Source organism: Marmota monax, unplaced genomic scaffold (genome assembly GCF_021218885.2).
Source record: "Marmota monax isolate L192 unplaced genomic scaffold, Marmota_monax_Labrador192_F-V1.1 WCK01_AAM20220418_F8-fsc00014, whole genome shotgun sequence".
Lineage (NCBI taxonomy): Eukaryota > Metazoa > Chordata > Mammalia > Rodentia > Sciuridae > Marmota > Marmota monax.
Genome location: NW_026695222.1, coordinates 17070908 through 17097502, shown reverse-complemented (window position 1 = coordinate 17097502; position 26595 = coordinate 17070908). Strand labels below are relative to the sequence as shown.

Sequence of the window (26595 nt, the reverse complement as noted above, 5' to 3'; positions counted from 1 at the left end):
TCTAACTATTCAGCATGTCTAGTGTTCCCACTACACACAGGAAAAAAACCTTGAGGCTTAGAAAAGTGAATCACCCAGGGTCGCACAGTCCATACTCGGAATCACCAGGCTCGGAGCCCAGGCTTTTGGAACAGAGCCAGTACTTCTATCAACTGCTTAGCCACACTTCCGGGCAGGGGGTTAGGTGCTAGTTGCCAGGGCCCGTCTGAGATCTTGGTCAGGCCAGGTCCCCCATAAGGGCACAAATGGGCCCTTATTCCTTGGGTCCTTAAGCAGGGTTTCACTATTTCCTTGTGGTTGGATGGTGAAAGCCTTTGGCTTTGCTGGCCATGGGGAGAGGGGCCTGCTGCCCCCAGGACATGGCTAAAAAAGCAACTTCCTGCCTGTGACACTGCTGCCTACTGCCCTATTTGTCCAGGAACACCAGGAGCCCTGACATGGGCTTCTCAGCCAATGAAGATTTCTTCAGTTTGGTGGAGTCTCAGCATAGCCTGCAAAGTAAGGCCTACAGAGGTGGAGTCACGTGTCCCAGGCCACACAGTTGGTAGGGTGCTAGACTGGAAAGAGGACAAGAAACCTCTGAATTCCAGGGCTGGGGGTGGAGGACTCAGAACTAATAGAGTAATTACAGAGATTTCCAAATCAGGTTCTAGGGATTCCCCAAAGGAGCCTCAGGAAGGCTCTGCAGACTCCCATCTACTCCAGGTCCCGTGAAGTAGCTTCATTTTCCTTTTTTCCACCATAAAAAAAAAAAAAAAAAACAACAGAAAACCCTCATATGGTTATTTTTTTAGTTTTTTTTTTTTGTAGTTGTAGATGGATGGCATGCCTTTAATTAATTAATTAATTAAGATGTTTGTTTTTTAGTTGTAGTTGGACACAATAGCTTTATTTTATTTTTATGTGGTGCTGAGTATCGAACCCAGTGCCTCACATGAGCTAGGCAAGCACTCTGCAATTGAGCTACAGCCCCAGCCCCCTCATATGGTATTCTGAGGCCCACTAGACTAATTCAATCTCTCATAGTACACATGGGGAAATTCGGGAGAGGCAAACACACTCAGGATCAGGTGGAAGTGTTGGGACCCTGGCCTGGGCTCTGAGTGTGAGGTGTTCCTTGTTCCCTCCAAACTGAGAACACCAGCTCAGGCATTGGGGGAGGGGCAGCCACTTGTGGCTGAGCCATGCCTCCTCCAGTCACTGACTGGGGTCACCCAAATAGCAAGTTGTTTTCCAAAAACCATTTCTATCACTACTTCTACTATATCCAGTAAGCAACTCAAAGGACAACACTCACCCCTCACCCATCCAGTGCTGGAACCTGCCAGATATCAGCTTAGTTATCCTCAGAGACCTATTTGCAGTGTCTGTTCTACCCTCTGGGACACCTTCTTATCACTACCCCTGGTGATGCCAGCTCCTAAGCTGCGGGCTTTGTCTTGTATATCAAAGCTATAACTACGTGTGGGGCCACTGGTGAGTAGAAGATGTCCACAGTTATGAGCTGCCTCGGCTCCAGCCCAGTGCAAAAGCTGGACATGTACAGCACATCTGGCCTGCTGAGGGAGTGACGGGAAGAGATTGCAAGATTTGGCTTTTGCTGTTGTTGTTATTATTTTGGGACTGGGGATTGAACCCAAGGGTATTCAACCACTGAGCCACATCCCCAGGCCCCTCCCCCCTTTTTTTATGAGGCAGGGTCTCACTACATTGCAGGCCTTCACTAAGTTCCTGAGGCTGGCCTCAAATTTGTTATCAGCCTCTTGAGTGGTGGGATTACAGGCATGTGCCACTGTGCCTGGCAAGATTTGGCTGTTTAAATACTATTGGGCTTTTCAAATATTGGTTTTAAAAGGTCAGCCTTGTTGCTACCTTTCCAAAGCCCTGAGGTCCCTGGAGCCCAGGCTGGTAAGTGCTACTTGGAAAGAGCCTCAAAAAAATACCCACACTTCTGGAGAGCTGACGTCAAACCCTGGTGATAGGGTCACAAAAGTTGGGCTTTTCAAAAGCTGCTGGAGACCTTGTGTCCCGTGTGCAAAGCCAGACACCGCCAGACCGTATGCACCTCGATTGCTAGCCTCTTTCATCATTCTGAATGACCAAGTGCATCCCAGAATAGAGAGAAGGTGTTAATAGGCTCATTCACTGTGCCTGGAGTGACAGGTGGTATATCAGGTGACAGAAGCAAGAGCCAAGAACCCTGGGTAGCCAGAGAGATGGACTGAAAAGAACAGCACAGGACTGAATGGGGAAAACCATGAGTTCAGTTCAGGTCAGCACAAGCAATGCTGCTCGCTCCGTGTCCTTCAGGCCCAGACCTAGAGACACAGGAGGGGAGAGGCCACCTCCTCAGATCTTACATTAACATCCTGGGTTTGGGGCTGGGGTTGTAGCTTAGTGGTATAGTACCTGCCTAGCACATGGAGGCACTGCATTCAATGCTCAGCACCACATAAAAATAAAGAAATAAAATAAAGGTATTGTGTCCATCTACAATTTTAAAAAGTTGTGATATATAAAAAAGATCCCAGGTTTAGGAGTAAAGCCACTAAAAAAAGAAAAGCAGTATGTGGAAAAGTGCCTTAGTGACTTTGCTATCACAGACACATCTGAGGCTACCCTGACAGAGGAAGGCACAGGACCAGAAAGGGGCTGTCTCCACTGAATTCTGGACAATACTGTAGTGCTGCTGGCAATTCTAGGACAAGGGATGTGGTCAAACTGGAGCCTGAAGAGAAGAGGGTAACTTGCACAGGGAGGAGTCTCCAATCCATTCCACCATTCCACTATAGCAAGAGCTTATTTGCACAGGGGACATCATGCACTGTACCCTGGGCTGGCACCAGGGACTAGGATATGTAGTTCTTGTCCTGAAGAAAATCATAGTAAAGTGCAGAGACGACAATGACATTTCTACTCCTGACTGGGCACCATGGCAGCCATATGAAGCAGCCTGAGAAAGCCTGGAACTGATTCAACAAGTGACATCTGTGACATACTTATCACAAAGGGGGCATGTGACAAGTCATGCCTGGTATAAATGGGAGGGGTTGCTTGCAGAGACTGGGCTGGATAGCCTGGAGGAGGGCCAGTTGGGAAAGGCATGATTACTGTCCTCAAATACCTAGAAGAGCATCACATGCATGTGGCCCCGGGGGAAGGGCTGTTAAGGGGAAGCAGACAACTGCTCCTATAAAGAGGGGACTTTGAAGAGGTGGAGCTGGCCAAAGACGGAAGAGGGGCCTAGAAGATGGCCAGCATGGCAGGACACAAGCACAGTGGATGCTGGAAGGGGACTCAAGCCTCCACAGGTGTGACCCTCAGGATTCTTCCCAGGCCTGAGATGCTTTCTTTGCCCTCTTATTTCATATCCAGTTCTGGATGTGATATTGGACATCATCTTTGTGTATGTGACATTCATAGTTCAAACTTTTTTTTTTTTTTTGCCTCCAGAGAACTGCTGCCAATAAGCAGAAAAGGAAAATGTTTATGCAGCCTAGTCACAAGGGAAATGACATGAGGACATTAGGACCTCAGACGGCAAAATCAAGGCTTCAACACCTTTGGGGAATCCACAGCACAAGAGCCCCTATTTAAGTTCAACCCCAGAATGAGATCAGCTGACACTTGTTCACTCCTCCCTGCCCCCAGGAAATACTTGGTTATGTGCTACTGACTGAAGATTTGGAGTCCCTGTTTCCCATGTTCACTCAGCATCTGACTTGGGCTCCCTGGGCCTCAATTCCTCCATCTATAAAATGAAAGTGATACTGGCTTACCGTGAGAACTATCTAAAGCTCCTGTGAGAGTTCCTGAACAGTCAGGTGGGAAAGGGCCTGGTGGGTGAGGAACCGACACTAGGATAGCTTCAGGGGCCCCATAGCTGCTGGGGATTTGGCAGGTCAGAAACCAGGAATTCTTGGCCTGAGCAGAGGTGAGGGGTCATAGTCTCTCCAACGGGCTGTGCTGAGGAAGGTTCAGTGTCCTGCCTGAGTACACAGCTATCCACCCCACCCCACCACACCATGCTTGTAACACTTTGGTGTAGGGACCACAGGCCTCCTGGCCTTGCCAACCATCTCTCCAGCTTCTTGTCAACACCCTCTTCATGCCAACACACTGTATTCTCAGCTTCCAGGTATTGGCACAGGCTGTGAACAGCCTTCTTCCTCACTAATTCTGCTTCTTTCTCTAGGTCTGTGCCAGCATCACTCCTCCAAAAAGCCTTCCTACAGTCTCCCCAGGACCCTCTGTGGCTCCTCACTGGGCCAGCACCCGTGTTTAGGTGTCCCACAGCTCCCTGTCCATCACTGTGTGTTTATACCTGTTTATGTTCCTGCATCTGCCTTTAGACCCTGAGCTTCCAGAAGTCAGGGACCATGTGGTTCACATCTCCAACTCCATCCCTGGACCAGAAGAGGCACCAGGTTGCTGACACTTGTGAGGTAGGACTCCATCTCTAACTTGGCTTTGGAAGACTCTGAGGACTCAGCAAGTAGAGCCTGTGAGAGGGGGCTTGGTGTGCAGAAGACAGAGGAGAATGATCGAGCCGTGACTGTGCTACTCCATCATGCCCCCATATCCCTCACTGCTCAATTCTCCTCCCAAACACTTCTGAAAGCACAACACGATGCATTAAGGAACATTTTTTTGAAAGATCATTAATCACCGCTCCTGTCCATAATACCCTGCCCCGACATGGCACAGTGTTAGCCACACCCTAAGAACTATCTAAATATTATTGACTAACAAGCCTAGTTACCAGGTATTTGCCATCTGTTCAAGAACTGACTATTGCAGAAGTCCAGTCACTATCTGAAGTCCTTATACTGCATCTTATATTTGATCCACACAAAAAGATAGTTTCACCATCTACCCTGGTGTTGCTAAGGAAACAGCCTCAGAGAGGTTGAGGGCTCTGCTCAGCATCACACAGCAAAGTCATACTCTATCTGTTAAGTGAATGCAAACCTTACAGGTTTCAACCTCCAGGACCCAATCTTCATGGTATTCAGTTTCACAAGCAGCAAAAATACCAGCTCGTGTCAGTAAGACTGACACACACAATCCTACAGAGCTTAGAAGTCTTAAAACGTTAAGTTTGCCCTTCCTATAAGCAGGTGGGATGTGGCAACATTACACTTTCACAAAGACCCTAAGCTCAAGCCAGCATCTCGAGGAGCACCTGAAGAAAGTGGATTTTACCTTAACAACTTCTATCCCTCTAAGGAGATCGTCTGCCCTGATGTTTTTACCAACACACTTTCCCAAGCTTCAGGCTGTCCTGTCAGACCCTTTTCTACTCTCACAAAGAGACCTGTGACATCACTTGCCCCTTAAACAGTATGTTCCCCTCTCAGGATTGCCACCCATTGGTAAAAGTGAGGAGCTGAATTAGGTTGGGGGTGGCACCAGGGGATGGCATTCAGGTTCCACCTGGCACATTACTTCTGGTTTCCTGCCTGTGTTGAGAAGACTCCTGAAAGTGTGACCAGGCTACGTGGGAGTGCTGTGAGTGACTGGTGCTGCTACCATAGGTCCAATATTAAGAATAATTGCCAAGTGCAATGTACTTGCTATCACTAGGCAAGATAACCACCACATAAACACTTTAAGATGCTGTTCTGAACAATCAGTGAGGTGAATAGAGAGCCTACTAATTTCAAACAAATTTTTACCACATGCACGCCAGACAGAGCACTAATCTCTAGGATGTATTAAAAAAACTAAAAAATCTTTTTTTTTTAAAGTATTTATTTTTTAGTTTTTTAGGTGGACACAATATCTTTATTTTACATTTATGTGGTGCTGAGGATTGAACCCAGTGCCTCATGTGCATGCTAAACGAGCACTCTACCACTGAGCCACAATCCCAGCCCCTAAAAAATCTTAACACCAAAAAAAACAAATAACCCAATCAATAAATGGGCCAAAGAACTGAACAAACACTTCTCAGAAGAAGATATACAATCAACAAATATATGAAAAAATATTCAACATCTCTAGCAATTACAGAAATACAAATCAAAACTATTCCAAGATTTCATCTCACTCCAGTCAGAATGACAGCTATGAAGAATACAAACAACAGTAAGTGTTGGTGAGGATGTGGGGAAAAAGGTATACTCATACATTGCTGGGGGAACTGCAAATTGGTGCAGCTAATATTGAAAGTAGTATGGAGAATCCTTGGGAAACTGGGAATGGAGCCACCATTTGACCCAGCTATCCCACTCCTCGGTCTATACCCAAAAGACTTAAAAACAGCATACTACAGGGACACAGCCACATCAATGTTTATTATCGCACAATTCACAATAGCTAAATTGTGGAACCAACCCAGATGCCCTTCAGTAGATGAATGGATAAAGAAAATGTGGTATATTACACAATGGAATATTACTCAGCATTAAAAGAGAATAAAATCATGGCACATTTGCAGGTAAATGGATGGAGCTGGAGAATATAATGCTAAGTGAAATTAGCCAATCCCAAAAAACCAAATGCCAAATGATTTCTCTGATTTAAGGATGCTGATTCATAATATGCTGTGTGGGCGGGGAGAATGGGAGGATTAAATGAACTCTAGATAGGACAAAGGGGAAAGGGGGAGGGAGTGAAATGGAGGGGGTATAAGGGTAAGAAAGACGGTAGAATGTGATGGTCATCATTACCCTAAGTACATGTATGAAGACACAAAGGATGTGACTCTACTTGGTGTACAACCAGAGATATGAAAAATTGTGTATGTAATATGAATAATGCATCTGTTGTCAGAATTTTGCAATTTAAAAAAAATTTTAAAAAGATGCTATTCCTTTGATGCAGAATCATCATCCCTACCAAAACCTTTACTTCTGCCCCCATCTGCCTTGCAGGTTCAACAATGCAGGAGCTTCTCAGGCAATGTTTTAAATACAATAATGATGGGAAAGCAACCACTAAAAAGTCCACTGTTCTTTGAAAGACTGACCAACAAGGAATACTAAACCTACTGAGTAAGAGTAGCTGGGTTTCAACCCAGTGTTGGCAGTTAAGTGCTACATGATCTTGGACAAGTCACCTTACTTCTCAGTCTCTATGATTCCTAGTTTCATTGCATTTTACCACACTGGACACTAAATGAGGATTCTCAAGGCTGCAAAGGGAAGTTTATTACTGTCTCACTGATTCTGGGCAGTGTTGTCCCATTTCCCAGCAGAGGAAGCTGAGGCTAAAAGTAGAGGGACTTGCTCTAAATCCTAAAGCAAATAAGTGGCAATTGGAGGTATTATGCCTGGGTTCTACGATTAGATCCATGGTCTTCCCTAACCCATCTCCTGCCTCCATGGTGAAATTAGCCAATCCCAAAAAATTGGTGGCGGGGGTGGAAGGGTGGGGTTGGGGTGGTGGGTGTTTGCGGACAGGCTCCTCACAGCACCAAGGGCTTTGGGAGCAATGCTGCCTCTGGAGGAAGCCCTCCCAAGAGATCATCAGTCCTTTAGCAGTTCTGCTGGAACACAGCCACACACAAGCTCAGCTTTGCAGTGTGCATTAACTTGGAGAATCATCTTCCTAAGAGTTAATTACTCAGAGATACCCCCAACAGCTTTTCAAATACATATCCTTAAAAAGGGCTAATGAGGGGCTGGTGTTGTGGCTCAACGGTAGAGCACTCGCCTTGCACATGCGAGACCCTGGGTTCAATCCTCAGCACCACATACAAAAATGAATAAATAAATGAAAAAAAAAAAGGGCTAGTGAATGAGGCACCTGGAGTAATCAAATTCACAGAGACAGAAAGCAGAATGGTGCTTGCCGGGGTGTGGTGTGGGGAATGGAGAGAGTGTTTAATGTGTACAGTTTCACTTTGGGGTGGTGACAGCTGTATCACAAGAGAAAATACTTAATGCCAGTGAACTGTACACTTAAAAATGGTTGAAATGGTAAATCTTGTTATGTATATTTTGCCATACTATTTAAAAATCAGACTAATGAGCAGTTCACTAATGAGCAGCTCCCCCAGCACCCTGCATTGGCTGCAGGCAGACAGATACCTCCTGACTACCACACCCTTGTGCGGGGCAACAGTCACATCAAGAAGCGTGGGAAGCTCATTTTACAATGAGCCCCAACAGTTATCAAATTACTTTGGTTTTTCTCACTGCAAATCCCTAAGTCACAAAATAAAATATTTAAAACCACTTTAAGAATTTTTTTTTTTCAGTATCGACGATTAAACCCAGTGGCACTCTACTACTAAGCTCTATTTATTTATTTATTTTTGAGACATGGTCCCACTAAGTTGCTTAGGTTCTTACTAAGTTGCTGAGGCTGGCTTTGAACTTGCCATCCTCCTGCCTCAACCTCCTGAGTTGTTGGGATTACAGGTGTGTGCCACCATACCTGGCAGAATTTTTTTTATTTCTAATTTGAGTTAAATGTACTTGTGAGCAGGGGCTGATTTATAATCTGCCTACATTCTCTTTCATGAAATTTAGGAAATAAAAATAAAAATAATTCAAATAAAAAATAGAGATTGGAGCCAGGCATGGTGGCACAAGCCTGTAAACCCAGTGGCTCAGGAGGCTGAGGCAGGAGGATTGCAAGTTCAAGGCCAGCCACAGCTACTTAGCAAGACCCTGTCTCAAAATAAAAAATAGAAAAAAAAGGACTGGGGATGTTGCTCTGTGGTAAAGCGCACCTGGGTTCAATTCCCAGTTACCTCCCTTAAAAAAAAAAAAGATTGGAGGTGGAGGTGTTTAAGGGTAGTAATATATGTTAGTATCCTGGAACCTTGGAAAGGAGCAGGATAGGAGACTGGGTAAAAATAAAAACCAAAAATCTTTAAAAACGAAAAGTAAAAAAATGTATCATAAATTTATGATTTTATACAATACAGGGGGAAAAAGGTTATTTTAATCCCATTGCCCTAACACAGTGACTCTTTTTATTTTATTTTATTTATTTTTTAGGTGTAGATGGACATAACACAATGCCTTTATTTTCATGTGGTGCTGAGGATCAAACCTGGTCCCGCCCGTGCTAGGCGAGCGCTCTACCGCTGAGCCACAATCCCAGCCCACACAGTGACTCTTAAACTGACTTTTAAACTAAAGCCAAGATTGCCATTTTTGTATGGCAATCTTGCTAAAATTAAATAGAAACTTCTGCTATGACCTTCTTAAACAGCGATTAAGGGAGAACAGAACAGTGAATCAGGACTTCAAATCTTGACTAAGCTGGGTATCTCTGGGCAAGTCACTTTACTTCTGTTCCATTACCTATGAATTAATAACTACGACCTGCCTTCTTCAGCAACAAGAGAAACCACAGTACTCCGTGCCCTGGGGCTCCCCCAGAGTGGACAAAGCTGTTCTCCTCAGACCTAACTGGGCTTACCAACCCACCCAGATGTGACAGCACCTCTTGGGTTCTAGCAATACACCAGCCACTCCCACCTCAGGGTCCACACCTGCTGTTTCCAGTCCTCTCTGAACTGCCTCCTTCTACTCTCTAGTCACTATTCCCAGATGCCCTCCCAATCTCTTTGACTAGGTCCTTCTCTGCTTTTGTTTGTTTCCTTCAGGGGTCTTACTGCCATTAGATGATATTTTGCTTTTTGTTAACTCCTTGGACAGGGACTCCAAGTTGGATGGAAATCAATCTTATTCTCTACTCTCCCTGGCTCCCAGAACAGCACCTGGTATTCTAGGTATACAAATGGCTGATTGTTTGAAAGAGAAGTGGAGGTGGGGTGGGGCAGGAGAGAAGAGGATTCTAAGGAACCTCCATCCTCTCTCCTTGACTGTTCCCAAGGATTGTTCCCAAGCACTGTCATGCAAACTCCTTTTGAGGAAGTGCTGGGACAGCAGGAGTGGTGGTAGCCCTGCCTCTACTGGGTGCTGTCAGGCAAGCTCTGCTCCCCCAGTCACCCTGCATTGGCAGCAGGAAGACAGATACCTCCTGACTACCACGCCCTTGTGCAGGGCAACAGCCACATCAAGAAGTGTGGGAAGCTTGGAAAGGCAAGAAAGTTCCAGGAGAGTCTGGAACTATTCACAGCACACTCAATCACAAGCTTCTGTCCTCTCCCAGCAGGAAACTGCCCACACGAGTGATGACCCTCCAGAGACAAACCCCAGCTCTCGGTGCCCAGCAGACTCTGGCCTTGGACGATCCTCTCCAGCTGATCTTGCTTATCTTGACTCCTGGACAGCCTGCCCCTTGTCTCCCCTTAAGAATTCTGTCTACTTGAGCCTGCTCAGCTTGGATATCCTGAAGGATATCTCATCCCTAAAGTCTGCCTTGACTCCCTCCATATTCCCATCACAGTCCTATCCTCTAAACAGCCCATCTAGTCCACCTACATCTTTCCAGGCACGGGATGCAGGCAGGCTTTAGCTACTTTTAAGTCTTCTCTCCCCACGGATGTCAGTAATAGCAGCAGCTGACCCTTAATGCCTCCTCCCTACCAGGTACACCTTTCTTCCTGCTAAGACTATAGTCAGGATATCACCACTTCTGTTTGCAAGTGAGGAAACTGAGAGGTTAGCACCTAGTCCAGTCTCACAGCTCTAGTGGCAGCCTGGAGTCTGAACCCCAGCATTCTGACCCTGAACTATGCTCTAACTACAGGTCTGTATGACTTCTGGGGTGTGGGCTTCTCACTGTGCCTAGCTCAGCCACACCCATGTAGGCTTAATAAATGCTATTCTTTTGCATTCCAAGGAAGCAACATGGCCAGTGTGAATTATCAATACAAGCCATTCAATAAAAGGCTTCCAAATCACCTACTATGAGCTTAGTGGGTGCTCTCAGGGAGTAAACACCAGCTCTGTGCTTATTAGTATTAGGGACCTTGTAATTGTGCAAAGAAGAGAAAAATAAAAATCTTATTTGTTAAAGCAACCAAATAGATACCATATCTGTTCAGGGAAGTCTTGAGAATTTCCTTAGACAAAGCACAAAGAATAGGATCTTAAGCCCCCTGCTAGTTAGATAACAGCTAATCTTTGAAATACACAGGCTGACCAAATGTGAGTTTCAATACACCAGCTTCCTGGAACCAACTGAGGAGCAGAGCTGAAAGAAATCCCTGGCCAAGAAATGACTGGGGACTCTAAGGGATGGGGCACAGGAGATCCTACCTGAGGCCATCACCAATTCCAAAACAGAGAAAGGTGAGAAGCCACCCCCATCCCTGTCCTCTCTAAGTCCCGGAGACTGAAACCAGGACCAGGGTAGAAAGGTTTTCGGGACAGCTAGGTCCTGAGAAGAAACACTGGCCACAACACAGTTGAGGTCTTCACAGCAGAGAGGTGCACTCACTCTTACCTTCAGGGACAGTGAATTGTTCTGTGGAAGCTGGGATTCTTTCCCTGGGAACACAGGCCAGGCTTGGCTCAGTCCTCACAGCCAAATGGGAGTTTAAAAGGCAGCAGCTCTCCACCTGGGGGGCCCAGGGGTGGGACCACACCCGGGTGAGGCTGACTTCACTGAGGAACTGGCCCACTCCCAGACTGCCCGGCCAGGACGCCACCGCCTGTCTGTAGCCTGGCGCCTCTCCCTGAGGCGCCCCACCCACCCCGCCAAGCTTCCCGAACCAGGGCAGGAGTGGGTAGGGATGAGGTCTGCTCCACTCCTAGTGAGGCCTGCTTGGCCTTGGTTCCCTAACCCTTCCCCAGCCTGGACTGGGTCTGAAGCTGCTGCTTCCTGCTTTGCTGTTTTCTTTCACTTTGGTTTTTGACTCCAAAGTGAAACTAAAGGCTGAGACAACGTGGGAAAGATGGTGAGCACTAAGGACTGGGAGAGTTAAACACCTGGCTTCTAATCCCAAAAAGAGGGCAGGCCTCAGTTTTCACACTGACAAAATGGGAGGGCGGAACAAAGCTAGGGACTTTAAACATCAGACTTTCCCTTCCTCAGCCCTAACACCACTGGGGGATAAACAGGAGCTTCAGAGATGAGCCATGGGTGGCCCAAAGCACCCTGTTAGCCTGTGAGAGGAGGCAAACTCTGGCAGCAGTGTAGACATCCTATTGGTCTCCTGGATTACCTCTCCCCTATCTGCCATATGAGCTCCTTCATCCTGTGCTGACACTCAAAGGTTCGGGCAAACTGGGGTGGAGCAAATTCAGAAGGCAGAACAAATTCAGGGGACCATGTGTTGGCACAGTGAGAGGGGACACCTGCTATGGGCTGCCCTTGAATTCCCAGCCTCAGGGCTGATCAGGCCATCTGCAGCCCACTTGGGACCGGTCCAAACTTCAAACTGACCCTAGAGTATCTACATGGTACACCTAGCTAGGACCACTGCACGGGAATCTGTTTTAGGATATTCCCCACTGGCTGCTTTATCAAATATTTATAAGAGCCCAGAGACAAGAAAAAGGCAAGTAGGAGCCTCCCAAACATTCAGCTGAGGGAAACTGAGACTCAGAGGAAGGCAGGGGCAATGGCCAAGCCAGCATGGGGATTTGGGAGCTTGGTAAATATTTAAATGTCTCACCTGCCTAGCTGTTGCCAAGCAAGTACAACGCACACATGAGAGGCTCATGAAAGACTACAAGTGGGAGGGAGGAGGGTCTGTCCCTGGAGCCTCCTGACCTGTGCCCCAACCTAAATTTCAAACTTTAAAAATAAACTACCTGATGAAAAAAATTAGTGTCTTTCCCACCTAGATGCCTGTATAGTCACTATCAACAGATTTGATATTTCCAAATATCAAATCAGGTCCCAAGGTACCCATAACAGAGTCCCCTCACTCCCTATCTTGGTTCTACTCCTGCTTCTGCTCCAATCTATTTCTGTCTTTTGTTGCTTACTTCCTTCCCCGGGCACCTTACTAAGGAGAGTAATCTCCTTGGATATGGGCTGCTGAGCGACACTGGCAAACTCCTTTCTTTCTCCAGCCTTGCTCCCCCTGTAAAACTGTGGGCTGGATTAGGATAGTGGTTTCTTTCCTTTTCTTTTTTTTTTTTTTAAAGAGAGAGTGAGAGAGGGAGGGAGGGAGAGAGAGAATTTTAATATTTATTTTTTAGTTATCGGCGGACACAACATCTTTGTATGTGGTGCTGAGGATCGAATCCGGGCCGCACGCATGCCAGGTGAGCGTGCTACTGCTTGAACCACATCCCCAGCCCAAGGATAGTGGTTTCTTAACCAAGGAAAAATGAATTTGAATCTGGTGGTGGAGTGCTTTTAAATATATATACATTTTCAATGTGGTACATATACACAATGCAATACTACTCAGCTTTACAGAATGAAATTATGGCATTTGTAGGTAAGTGAATGGAGCTGGAGAATATCATGCTAAGTGAAATAAGCCAACCCCCCCCCCAAAAAAAAACCCCAAAGGCCGAATGTTTTCTCTTATGATAAGTGGATGCTGATGCATAATGGGCGGGGGTGGGAGTGGGGAAGAATGAAGGAACTTTGGATTGTGAAGCGGGGAGTGAGGGGAGGCGAAGAGGGTATGGGGATGGGAAGGACAATGGAATGAGATGGACATTATTACCATATATACGAGTATAATTACACTACCGGGTGACTCTGCACCATGTACAGCCAGAGGAATAAGAAGTTGTGCTCCATTTATGTATAATATGTCAAAATGCATTCTATTATCATGTATAACTAATTAAAACAAATTTAAAAAATAAAAATTAAAAATATGTATATGCATTTTCAGAATGGAAAAGGCAGCAATTCGAAAATTTTGGACAAAATTTTAAGTGCACAGACTCTCAGAAATAGCAATCTCACTTGCAGGAATGGCTTTTGCAGCTACACATGCATATAGATATGTAGGGAAGGTGCTCACTGCAATACTGTTTATAGCAGCAAGGCTGGGGACAACCTAAAGGTCCCAGAGTAAAGGAACCAACAAGTAGGCAGTAGTCTACTATCAACGAAAGGCACATGCTTATGAAAAAAGGTCACGGACCTGGGTGTGCCCACAGAGGAATAAGCTGCAGTGGAGACACATGTTGGTGGAAAAGGCAAGATACAGAGCAGCAGGTAGAGGAGATGCTGCCAGTTAGGTAATAAAAAGGGATTCTACTGACATAGCTGCCCATGTATGCAAAAAATTTCTGGAAAGAAATATCAAATCTGGTGACAGTGACTATACAGGCATCTGGGTGGGAAGGACACTAATTTTTTTCATCAGGTAGTTTATTTTTAAAGTTTGAAATTTATGTTGGGGAACAGGTCAGTGGTAGAGGACTTACCCAGCCTGTGCAAGGTCCTGGAATTCAATCCCCAGCACCAAAAACAAATAGTTTGAATTTTCAAAACATATATATATATATATATATATATATATATATATATATATTTGCAATAAAAATCTGACTTCTACATACAAAAAACAACTCTAGCAAAATGTACCCAGAAATACCTCCCTCTAGATCTCTGGCATCAGATTCCTAGTGAGCAGGACTCAGGCACCCAGATTTTTTTTTTAAATATTTTTTTAAATTGTTGATAGACGTTTATTTTATTTACTTATATGTGATGCTGAGACTCAAACCCAGTGCCTCACACATGCCAGGCAAGTGTGCTACTGCTGAGCCCCAGCCCCAAGGCATTTAGATTTTTAAGTGTCCTCTGAGAGTATACTGGGCAGCCCAAACACTGCAGGGCTTGAGCAGGGGTGTCAAGGAAAATTCTAAAGACAAACATGGCCTTGAGGACAGAAGGATTTAAAGGTGGCTTTTTTTTTTTTTTTTTTTTTTTTTTTTTGAGAGAGAGAGGGGGGGAGGGAGGAGGGAGAGAGAGAATTTTTTAAATATTTATTTTTTTTAGTTTTCGGCGGACACAGCATCTTTGTATGTGGTGCTGATTATCGAACCTGGGCCGCACGCATGCCAGGCGAGCGCGCTACTGCTTGAGCCACATCCCCAGTCCTTGAAGGTGGCTTTGAATGCTGAACATGTACAGTTGACATGAAAGGGGTCCTACCAGGAGGGACTGGGAAAATGAAGTCAGGCTGGTAGGAAAGGGGAAGGAATGTCTCTACTACAGGATCCTGGTTGGTCCCTTTCCTCCTAGGTTTGCTTCCATTCCTGAGAAGGGAGGGAGCTGAGCCAGAGTCCTTTCCAGACTCGCTATCTGAGGACCCACCTTTATTTCATCTCATTTAATATTAAAGGAGGCAGGGAAGGTCCCCAGCTCAGCACATGGCCATAGGGCTCCACATCTGTGCAGACCGTAATCAAATATTTCGAGGCTGCAGAAAAGTCAGGCAAGGATCTTAAGCAAAGGAGTCTTTGGGTGATGTCCCACAGGGAAAAGGAGCAGATGGCTTTCTGCTGAGATGCCCTTCATCACCTTCTTGTCAATAATTAAGTCATTACTGAAAACCTCTTTTGTTACTTTTGAAGTTCAGTTTTTAGAAATGTACTTCAGCTTACTTTGCCATCATACTCCAGGCTGAGGGTTCATAGTCTAAATCCACAAGCCCAAGCCAAAGGAGTGTGCAGGGGAAAGAGCCCAGGGTAGGGGTGAGGAACCCACGGGTGGAACCTGGCCACAGCTCAATGTAGTTGCACTATGAGAGGTCAGATACCTCTCCAAGATTCCCAGATTACTCTGCCTGTTAGTGTATCCCCAGGGCTGGCTCAGGAGCACCATACACAGTAGCACTTGATAAATGTTGAATAAATGAGCAGCTCAGCTAGGGTAAGCCACTTTCTATGAATGAACCTCAGTTTCCTCTTTTAGAAAATGAAGATGACAAGAATAGTAATGACCTCCTAGAGTTATGTAAGGATCTACTGAGATAATGTGGACAAAAGAGCTTTGCAGCTGGATGTGGTGGTGCATGATGTAAACCCAGCTACTCAGGAGGCTGAGGCAGGAGGATTGCAAGCTATAGGCCAGCCTCAGTGAGACCCTGTCTCCAAAAAAAAAAAAAAAAAAGGGCTAAGGACTAGGGATGTAGCTCAGTGGACAACACTCGCCAAGTTCAATCCCCAGAACTACCCATCCCCCCAAAAAAATTATTTGTGAAACAAAATGGGCTAAAAAGAATGAGCAAATTTATGAGAAACCATCTTGCAAATGGTAATCAAATGAATTACTACAATTGAGAGAAGTGCAGATCACTCTAGTCTACTGTTCCAATGTCCAAATGATATTTTTTAGGCTGTTTCTGTTCCAAAAGCAAATTATTCCTCTTCAAAACCTTTGTTAAGATTTTGATATGTGGGGCTGGGGCTGTGGCTCCGAGGTAGATCACTTGCTAGCACGTGTGAGGCCCTAGGTTCATCCTCAGCCCCACATAAAAATAAATAAAATAGAGGTATTATATCCAACTACAACTAAAAAAAATAAATATAAAAAAAATAAAATAAAAGACCATTATCTACTTAAAAAAAAGATTTTGGTATGAGACAGGTGGATCGTGAGTTCAAAGCCAGCCTCAAGAAAAGTGAGGTGCTAAGCAACTCAGTGAGATCCTGTCTCTAAATAAAATACAAAATAGGGCTGAAGATGTGGCTCAGTGGTCGACTGCCCCTGGGTTCAATCCCTGGCATCCCCCGAAAAAAGAGATTTTGGTATGAAAACATGGTTACAGTTACAATTGTACTTTGCATACAGCTGAGCTCAAAGAGAACCTGCCAAAGCAGACTGGCATATGGATGCTAGGGGTGTTTCTGAAGACAAGGGAGGAAAGGAATGAGGGGGACCTGGGGGTAGGCCTACTATGTGGTTGCTTTGCCTCATGACCAAGTTCACGCTCAGGGGTGCATATGCTGCACAGAAAGAAGAGAATGGCTAGCTGGGAGATCTTGACCAAACCATCAATTTCCTGGCTGTGCACTGTGACCAACCACTGCTGCTTTCCACAGTAGCTACTTGGTAAGTACCAGTCCTTTCTGTCTTCTGTCAATGCCTAGCTGTAGCCTGAGAAATCAGACCTGGGCTCCATCACCTGGTTCTTCTTTACTAAACACCTTGGGACAAGTCCCTTCCTGCCTCTATGGGTGACTGATTTCCCTGGCTGAGCTAGGGAACACCCTTTCTGTTGGGCACCAGCCAAGAATTCCACCAGGCCCAATGGTGGACATGTCCACTACTGGACTAGACACACATGCAACACAGCTTTGGAGGCTTCACACACAGCCTGCGGTATAAGCCTGCTGGTATGAGGACCTCCAGCTCCTTTGATTTTTTTTCACCTTGAAGAAATTCTAAGCTGGCACCCAACTCTAATCTTCAGGATCTTCAGAGAGTAGTTTTGTGGGCTTTAAGGGAGGTATTCATGTGCCCCTTATCCAACAGGCGAGAATGCTCAGAATCCCTAGGAACCTAACCCCAGAAGTTTCCTCTATAGGAAGCAGAGCTTAACTGTGGAAAGAACCAGGGTTGAAGACAATCAGCCTTGGGTCAGAGCCACATTTTTCTTATCTGTAAAACAGGGAAGATAAGTCCACCTGCTTCTGGCTTGTTGTACAGATTTCACGAGAATGCCTTTAGAAGCCCTGGCATAGAGCCGGCACAGAGAAGGTGCACAAGAAATGTACTCAGACTACCACTTCCTGCCCCAAACCAGTAACACTCAACGTCTTTCCCTCTGGCCCATCAGGCCCAGGGCTATCAGGGAGCCTCTAGTACTCCATCTGCCTCTTCCCACTCCAGTAGGCCCCACCAGAACCACGTCCTCCTGGATGCTTGCAAAGCCTCCTCCCTGTCGTCATTTTTATTCATTCCAATTCACCTAGCCTGATTCATGTAATCAAAAGTCCTCCAGTTGCTCTACTCCTGTTCTAAAACCTTCCATGGCTCCCCAATGCCTCTGCTCTTCTGGTGATGTTCAAGGTTACCTTCAATCTCCTGGTTCCACCTAGATCTTCTATCCAGCGCTGTGAGGCATCAGCAAAACTAGCACACTCTAGTTCTCCAAATCCAGGCTTACCTTCCAGCCCCTCCTCCCTCTGCCTCCAACAAACCATTCTCCAGAATGCCAGCTCCATCCTCTGCCTCTGCAAATCCAGCCCCCTCAAAGGGCTCTTGTTTCCTCTGGCTCACACTCACTTCTTCCTTCTCAGACAATGTCTTTCCTCAGCAGACGCTTAATTACAGACTGTCACACAGTCTCTCATAATTGTAGGCCTTGTCTCCCGTCAGACTATAGGTTCCCAGGGGCAGAAGCCTTGTCTGTTCTCCTTTCTCTCAGAAGCTGGCCCAGGCTGGAAGGGCAGGCTCCTGGTAAGAGAGTGCATCCCAAGCCCAGTTCTGCTGCAGGCTGGGTTGAGCCTAGCTCCAGCCACTTGGGACCACTTCTCTTGTCCTGTGAGGAAACTTCACTGGCCAAAGCAGACTTGCGAGCTCCAGTTCCCCACCTTATGATCCAAGTTAGCAATGCACAGGAGTCAAGGAGACCTGAGGGAGGCGGAGCAGTGGCTTTAGCCTGGCCCTGGCATGGTCTTGTTCTGTGATCCAAGCCATGTCCCTTAAGGGAGAATCCAATCCCTACTCAGGCCTGCTTTCTTACCATGAAGCAAGAAACAATCATCTTTTAACTCTAGAATTCAAATTTTATTTGTCCTTAAGGCAGCTTTGGTTTCTGGAATGGGTGGGTGAGGAACACAGCTGATTCCAGCTCAGGCTGAGTGAGGAAAGGCAGCCACAACCAGGACTTGATAATGCAGGAAGCCAAGAGGTAATCACACCACACACCTGAGCAGCCTCATTAAATTCCTGTTGATGAATGGCCTTCACTCCTGCTCAAGTGTTCCATTCCATAGCCCTCACTCTGGCCATGTCTGACAGTGTCTGTTGCCAAGGCCGAGCCAGGGAAGGGAGACTTGCTTCTACCCAAAACAAAGATAAGGATAATGATAACTGCTATTTCTTGAGGGGTCTTTATTACATGAATTCCCATCCTCACAGCAACCTGTGAGCTAGGTATTTCCATTCCTCCAATTTGACAGAGAAGAAAACTGAAGTACAGAAACCAATCAAGGTCACTCAGCAGGGACAAGTCAAGCTGTCATAAAAACCCAGGATACCCTCAGTGCCATTTTTCCCAGAGTGTAGCCAATAGGCTTTCAGCCTAGAATACTCTAGAGGGCTGTTATAAAAATTTGACACATGCCCCTAAACCTGCAAAATGAGAATCTCTGGAGATAGAGCTCAAGAACCTTAACTTCATAAAGACAAGGACTCTGAACTTTAAATAAGAGGAAACTGAGGCAGAGAAGTGAAGTAATCTGCTAAGGTGAAACTTTAAGTAAGCCAGGTAAGAGCCTAGGACTGAACTGACAGCTGGATCCCAGTGCCAGGTGAGACTTCCTGACAGTGTGGGACTCCAAGGGAAAAGAGGACAAAGGGGGAGGATACCGCACAAATAAAGCTTGCTTTCCTGCTGCAAAACTTTCACCTTCACTCCTTGGGGAGTGAAGAAATTCATACAGAACCCCACTGTAACCTTTCCCAAGAGCCCACCCAGCAAGACACATTCTGGAACCCATCAGAGCTTCTGGGAGAAAAGCCTGTAGTGTGTGGTGTCTATAACCAATATATCTCTGGCAGTGGCCCTCAGGGTGCATCTGGTTGCTACTCAGGATGAGAAAGCTAGGGGAGGTGGTGACTCAGTCCCCACCCAGCCTCAAGTTAGCCTCCTTTAAATCTGAGATGAGCTCAAGACCAGGAAAATGTCTGGAACAGATGCCAGAGAAGGAGGCCTGAGGGACAGGCTACCAGGCAGAAGCAGTAAACTTGGAGGAAAGCTGTGGGCTGCAGAGAAAAACAGACAAGCAGTATGGGCTCCAAGCCTATCCTGAGCCTAAGTGGGATCCAGAGTAGGTCCCTATCCCACTCAGAGCCCTCTATTCTCCATCCACTTGTGAAAGAGGGAGAATCCAATGGTTTCTGACTTCCTCCTGGGACTATTGTTGAGGAAAAGTAGTCAGGAAAGAGCCTGGAGGTTACACAATGCTGTACACAGCCAGAGAGATTAGAGGGTTATTCCTATTATTACTAGAAGAGTCAGAAAGTGCTTTCCCTGTTACCTGAGCCCCAACCACCAGGAGGGGAGAGGCTGGGCCTTTGTTTTATTCCCACAAAGAAAAAAGTAACCCAGATATTATTGGGAGGGGAGAGTTCACATTTATCACTTGCCTACTGGGTACCAGCTATTTTTTATATATATATATATATATATATATATATATATATATATATATATATAAAATCTCATTTGAGTCTCACCACAATCTTGAGTATAAATGATTATCTGGAGTCCAGATGAGGAAACTGAAGCTCAAAGAAAGTAACCTGTCCAAGTTTACAGAGGCAGTGAGTAGTGGAGACCGATTAAAACCAGGTGTCTGTGGCTCTAAACCTCATACTAGTTCCTCTCTGGAAAAGCTGTGTAAGAGGCAGAGCATGCCTTGTATAGAGACTCAGCACAACTGCCACCTCCTTCTTGAAGTCCTTCTGATCTTTGCCCAGACAGGACCTCTCTCCTCTGAAACCCTACATCATGGCATCAGCATACACGTGGCATCATTCAGCACATTTTCCTTGCTCTGTGATCAAGCATACTTTTAAAATGTAAGATGAGGCACAGTTGCAATCCCACCCAACATCTTCATTTTCAGCAGAAAAAAACAGAATTCCAGAGTCACATAGCATTTTGGCTTCAGAGTCAGGATCAGAACCTTGGCACTCTGCCTAACAGAATTTTAGGGATTCCATAATTTCAGTCAGTCTTAGGACAAGCATTCCTATTCCCATATTATAGATTAGGAAGCCAACACCCAAAGGAAGGTATTGACTGAAACCTCTGTGGGTCCTTGGCCCTTCTGGCCCTCATAGCCTCATCTCTAAGACTAGGGAGCTACAATAGCTGGTCTGATTCCCTGCTCTAAAGTTCTAGGACATCCTAGGGTCCCTGACAGCAAACTCCAGCCCTCTGTGGAGCCTTTCTTTGCGGGGCCTTTGTTCTCTCACTCTACAGTGGAAGAAGGAAAAGTAGCCATGGCTCCCAACCACAAAGTTTGTTTCCAAGTGCAACTGTCCCATTCTTAAACAATAATGATATGGCACATGGACAATCCAACTGTCCCAAGCAAAGACATCTATCTGGACACACATCCTCCTATCTTTACAAACCAGTGAAAAGCAACCAGGAATTGAGGCATAAATAAGGGACAGATATTTCTCTGCTCTCAGAGAGCAGATGTATTTCTGAACAACCAGGTGGTAGTGGAGTGGTGAATAAAGAACCCTGGACTGTGGGGTCCTGGGCTAGATCCCTGTCCCAGCTCTGGCAGATATTAGCTATGTACTCTCAGCAAGCTACTCCCCACCTCTGGGGCTCCATTTAAAGATAGGCTGACAGTTCACAAAGCATGTCAGATGTTTCATTTGTTTTTCATGGCAACCCTATGAGGCTAGCACACACAATGATTCCCTTTTTAGAAATGGGGAAACTGAGGCTTGGAGAGGTCAAAGGTCTCACTCAAGGTCACACCTCCTGAAGCTGGCAGACCAAGGCTCCAGAGGTCTTAGACAAACTCAGTACTCAGAGGTTGCCCAATTAAGAACAATTCCTCCCCCTATTCATCTTGAATCAAGTTTCAGCAAGACCAAGTCTCACAGATCCTTGTTCATCTACCCATTCTGGTGGCCTGCAAAGTTCTGGCCACAAACCTGATGCCACAGCCCAGCTGCCTAGGAGGCCGCACCCCCCTACAAAACTTCATTACTCAAGTTGGCAAGAACGCAGCCCCCACCCCCAGTCGATCTAAATAAACGCCCAAGTGATATCACATCCTGCTGGCTTCAAAATAGCCCAGGCCTGCCCACAAGCGATCAAAAGTGCCAGGCCATGCAGGGCCAAGCCTGGTGCGCCCTCCACACACACTCAAGCAACTAAAGCAGAAGCCTCAGAGCAGGAAGGCCCCCCTCCCTCCTTGCCAGACAGCCTGGCCCCTCCTTCTTTGACCCCTTTGCCGAAGGCCACAGAGCCTTCTTGCCCCAGCGCCAGCCCCTGCCCCAGCGCCAACCCCAAGGAGCCTCAGCCGCGGCCAGCCTGCGGGACGACTCCGACTCTGGCCCGACACGGACTCCCCACCACTCACATTGCTTCAAGAGCTCCAGACACAAAGCCATGAGGGCCGGATGGGGGTCAGAGACCCAGAGACCCGGCAGAAACAGAAGAAGGGAGAGGGAGAGACAGGGAGCAGAGAAAAGGGGAGACGGGACCAGAAAGAAAGCAAGAGGGGCCAAGAGCCCCGGGCTCAGAGGGGGGCCTTCAGCGCCAGAGACATAGCGTGGTGTGACCTCCGAGGCAGAAGTGGGGCGCAGGCAGAGCGAAGCAGGGGACCCCGGTCCAGAGAGAGAGGTGGGGTTGCTCAGAAGCCTGAGAGAACAAGGAGAAACAGCAACAGGGAACAAATCCAGGGAGGACAGGCTCTGCAGTCAGCGGGCTGGGAAGATATTGGGGGTCCCAAGGATAGCCCAAGGGATCTAGGAAGCCCTACCGGATATGGGGGGCACCCAGAAGAGGGAAAGCCCTGGGGGAAATATGGGCTCAGAGCAGGTAAGACCCCAGGGAATGGGAGTACAGATTGAAGGGAGCACCCCCGGAGGATGTGCGGGAAGCTCAGGGGAAGCCTTGGGGACAGTGGAAGTGTTCTAAAGGAGAGGCCCCGAAAGATCTGGGGGCGCCCAGGAAGGGAGGCTGGGGGATGAGAGGAGCGCTTTGAGGGGGACCCGAGATCGGGGAGCGAGGGAGGGGCCGGGTGGGAGCGCGAGGGCAGAGACAAAGAGACAGCGAGCCAGGGAGAGACAAAGCGGGCACAGCGGGGACACGGGCCGGAGGGTTGGCGGCCGGACAGAAGGACGGAAGCGCGTGGGGGGGCGGCGGACGGACGGGCGGACGGACGGACAGACGGGAGGAGGGCGGGGGCAGGGCAGGGCCGGGCGGGGGCGGCGCCCGTCTCCTCGCGGGGCCGCGGCTGCTCCGGGCGGCGCTGGGCGGGCCCCGGGCGTCCGGGCTGAGGAGGCGGCGGCGACGACGTGGACCGGACAGACGGACGGAGTGACGGACGGACTGGCGGCAGCTACGGCCAGCAGCGGGCACTCACCCTCCTCCCTCACGCGGCCCGGCCCGAGGCTCCGGTTTTGTACGCCCGAGGGGCGGGGCCTCCGGGTTAAAGCCCCGCGCCGGCTCCGCCCCGCCCCGCCCCCCGCGTCAGCCGCGCGCGCGTCGCCCGGGACTCCCGGGCTGGCCGGGGGCGCGCGCCCCCTCTCGGCAGGTGGCCCAGCGCGCGCGCGCGCGGCGGGGCGGTGCGCAGGCGCGCAACTGGGCACACGCCCAGGCCGGCCGGGCCTGGAAGGGAGCGCGCGCCCACGTCGGCATGCGCATGCCCGAGCTGGGGGCTCCGCCCCTCGAATTGCCCAGCCAAACCGGTTCCATCTGGAACGCGATGCGTTCTTAGTGCTGGAGGTGGAGCGGGCGGAAAGGCACACTAGTTCGTCCAGGAGTGGCCGGGAATACTGAGGCTCACAGAAAACCGCCTAAAGTGGCGTTCTCGCCCCTCATACATAGTCAGATTAGCCCTCAGGTCCTATACTTTGCTTCCTAGGTGAGTCTAGTTGCCCACTCCGCTCCACCGGTAGCTGTGCGCACTTGGGATCGTGGAGATGGGTTCCCCTGGGCTCCAATCTCGGCTCAACCACTTGAAGCCAATGTGACCTTGAGCCATTCAACTTCCCTGCTCTTTCCCATCCTCCTCGTTTAAAAGAAAAAGGCAAAAGTACAGCTGTGTCTATTACTGCCCCCACACCAGCCAGTTCCCCGTGCCCTTAGCGTCCCTCTCCTCTTACAGTCCAGGTCCTTTGCTTCCCTGCATACCTCAGGTCGCTCCTACCGTAGGTCTGCCCACTATCACAATTTCCCCCCTACGATGTGCTGAAAAATGAGAGAAGAGTCACAATTTATGTACTCAGCACTCAGTATGCACTCAGAAGCGTCCAGGTCCAAGACTTGGTGGAGCCCAGTGAGGAAGCCTATCTTTTGCCCTTGGGCTTTCTGTGAAGAAGTGCCCCATTTCAACAGTAAGGAATTTTGGTGCCTCATCACTCATTCTGGGAAGGCCTCGTGGATTCACCTATTCCCCTCTGACCCTATGGATTCTCCCCAGGTTTTACTGTTCCTTGCCTGAACACCAGCCTCTCTAATTCATCCTGCCCATGTTGCTACATGATTCTCCTGTGACCATATGTAGTTCTTTACCATGACCTTGGATCCGAGCCCCCCTCTTTAGGACAAGGGAGAAAAGGCTTTGAAATCAGGCAGACTCAAGAGGAAACAGCTCCTTGACCTACTTGGTGGGTGACCTTGGCTGTATGCTGGGGTACTGGGTTAAATCAGGAATGGCAGATATGGGTAGTTTCTGGCCACAGCAGACATCACTAATCAATGGTGGCACACTTATCTGCTTAACTAAATCTCAGTCCTGAGCTTTGAGGATCAGAAATGACACAAGAATTGAAGTCTGTTTTCAGTCTCTGGTCATGATGGTCTTTGAGGTTCCTTTTAGCCCTGACACTCGGAGGATCAGATGGGTTGAGCTGACAGGAGCCTGCAATGTAATAACCCGAGACTGGGGAGGGCGGGCTGCAGGGTAGACTTAGGGGAGGAGGTTGACTGGAGGGGTTTTGTCAGCCTCCCTTCCAGTGTATTCAATGTTGGGAGTCGGGGGCAGTGAGTCAGAGAAGAAACCAGGAGAGTTCTGGGGATTGGGAGAAGGGGCAAAGGGAGGGCAGATCATCCTGTGACTTGGTGACAGATAGGTACACAAACACAAACACAAATAGCCAATGTAAGGCCAGGGAGGGGTATGTATCTGCTCAGAGTGGCAGAGAAGAGCTGAAACTAGAACTCGGGGCCCTGAGCAGGGAACAAGTGTTTCTTGGGCCTGGAAGCTATCCCAGCTCAGCTTCAAGACTCCTATGGCCAGGGAGTGACCCCAAGTGTGTGCACCTGTGTGTATGTGTGTTCACATATGTGCACAAGTGTACACATACACAGATGCAGAGGATGCTATTAGCAGGAGAGGGGGTGCCACTCAGCAGCCCTCCACCATCATGCTTGTCGGGCCCCTGGGTAATGTCTCAGCTTCCAGTGTGATTCAGAGGGAGTGGGAGAGACACAGAAAGGAGGGTGGGGAGGGCCAGAAACTGAGAGGAAAGGAAGGAAGAGAGGGTGGGGGCTGGAAAGAGAGGAGTTGGGGAGAGAAACAGGCCAAGGGAGAGACAGAAGGCAAAGATGGATGGGGAGGGGGAGGAGGTGGGGAGGGAAGATGGCAGAGTAAGGGGAGGGAGGCTTTTCTCTGTTCTTCCTCTTGGAGGCCTACAGAGAGGAGAGGAAGGATGGGGGTAGACTGTGGTTACAGTACCTGTGTTCCCTCCCAGGTGGTCCTCTGGCTGGGGAGGGGCACAGACAGCAGCTGAGCTGCTGCTCCCCCCTATTGTCCCAGCTGGAACTGCCCCGCCTGCCAGTCACCTGCCAGAGCTATTTCTGGAATGTGGAATCTGGGTCAGAAAGGGGGAGGGAGGGGTGGCAGTGGCAGCCCTGGCAGCTGGGAAGTTGGCCAGCTCTGAGTGGGTGGGTGGGCGCTCGCATTCTGCCAGGTTGTCACTGCCTCAATAACCAGTCGTCACCCACGTCTCTCCACCTGCCAGCGTCTGGTCTGTGTACATATGTGCTCACATGAGAGAGACAAAGAACTTTCATGCCACTCAGCAGTGTGGGGCTCAGAATGTGTGTATGGGGTGGGCTAAGGGATGACTCCCTGGAGACCGTACTGAGGAAGGGGGCCTTCTGAGCAGGGAGATAGTGGCTGAGAGAGGGTGGGCCTGTGTGTGTTGGTTACCTGCGTGGAAGAAGGTGATTATGGGTAGGGCTGCCAGGTATAGTTGTATAAGTTTTATGCTGATTAAGGATGCCATGCATGGGTGGGGGGGTTGCCGTCCATAATAGAGACACAATCAAGTTATAGAATTATGATGACAAATTCCTGGCAGATGGAAGTAATGGATCTAATTATAACAGAAACTGTATATCATGACCCCTGTTCAGCAGATGGCAGTGAAGTGCCTGAAGAAGGAGCACCCTTTCTTACCTCAGTACATAACTGCCACATGAGCCAGCTGCAGTTCCAGTCACAGACTTAAAAATGTGGTGGCTTTGGTTTCCCCTGTGGGGTAGGTGAGTTCACTTGTTTGCATGAGGGGAAGAGAGGGTAGAGGAAGGAAGGGCAAGTTTGCAGTGGTCTGCAGTGGGTACTGAGGGGAAACTGGGAGGTCAAATTTTTTGGTGGTTCCAGTATACACCAAAGGCATGCTTTCCTCAAGGTTTGGAAGCGGGGCATGGGCCCTGGAGGAGACACATGTACAGGAGTGTGCATGCAGGTGTATGTTCATGTTAGGTATATATGTGTACATATAAGAATATCAGTATGCACATGTTTTTACATCTGTTTTCATACCACATACAGGTCGAGGAGCACAAGACTTGATATAAGTCTATAAGTAGGTCCATACGGGCACATGAGTCTAGGTAGCCATGAGACATTGCTAAATGAT

General features: G+C 48.1%; 1 protein-coding gene across 5 annotated transcripts in view; it reads right to left on the bottom strand.

The window, feature by feature from the left end:
* The window catches only part of Dlgap4 (DLG associated protein 4), a 124533-nt gene that overhangs the window by 33992 nt on the left and 63946 nt on the right, over positions 1 to 26595 (bottom strand). The window contains exon 1 of one of the 5 annotated variants that reach the window (XM_046433843.2): positions 22083 to 22889. The exons of the other annotated variants lie outside the window; for them this stretch is intronic. Within the exon in view, the coding sequence (XP_046289799.1) occupies positions 22083 to 22113 (31 nt within the window). The 5' untranslated portion in view covers positions 22114 to 22889. Of the gene's footprint in view, positions 1 to 22082; positions 22890 to 26595 lie in introns of those variants that run through there. 5 annotated transcript variants of the gene reach the window in all.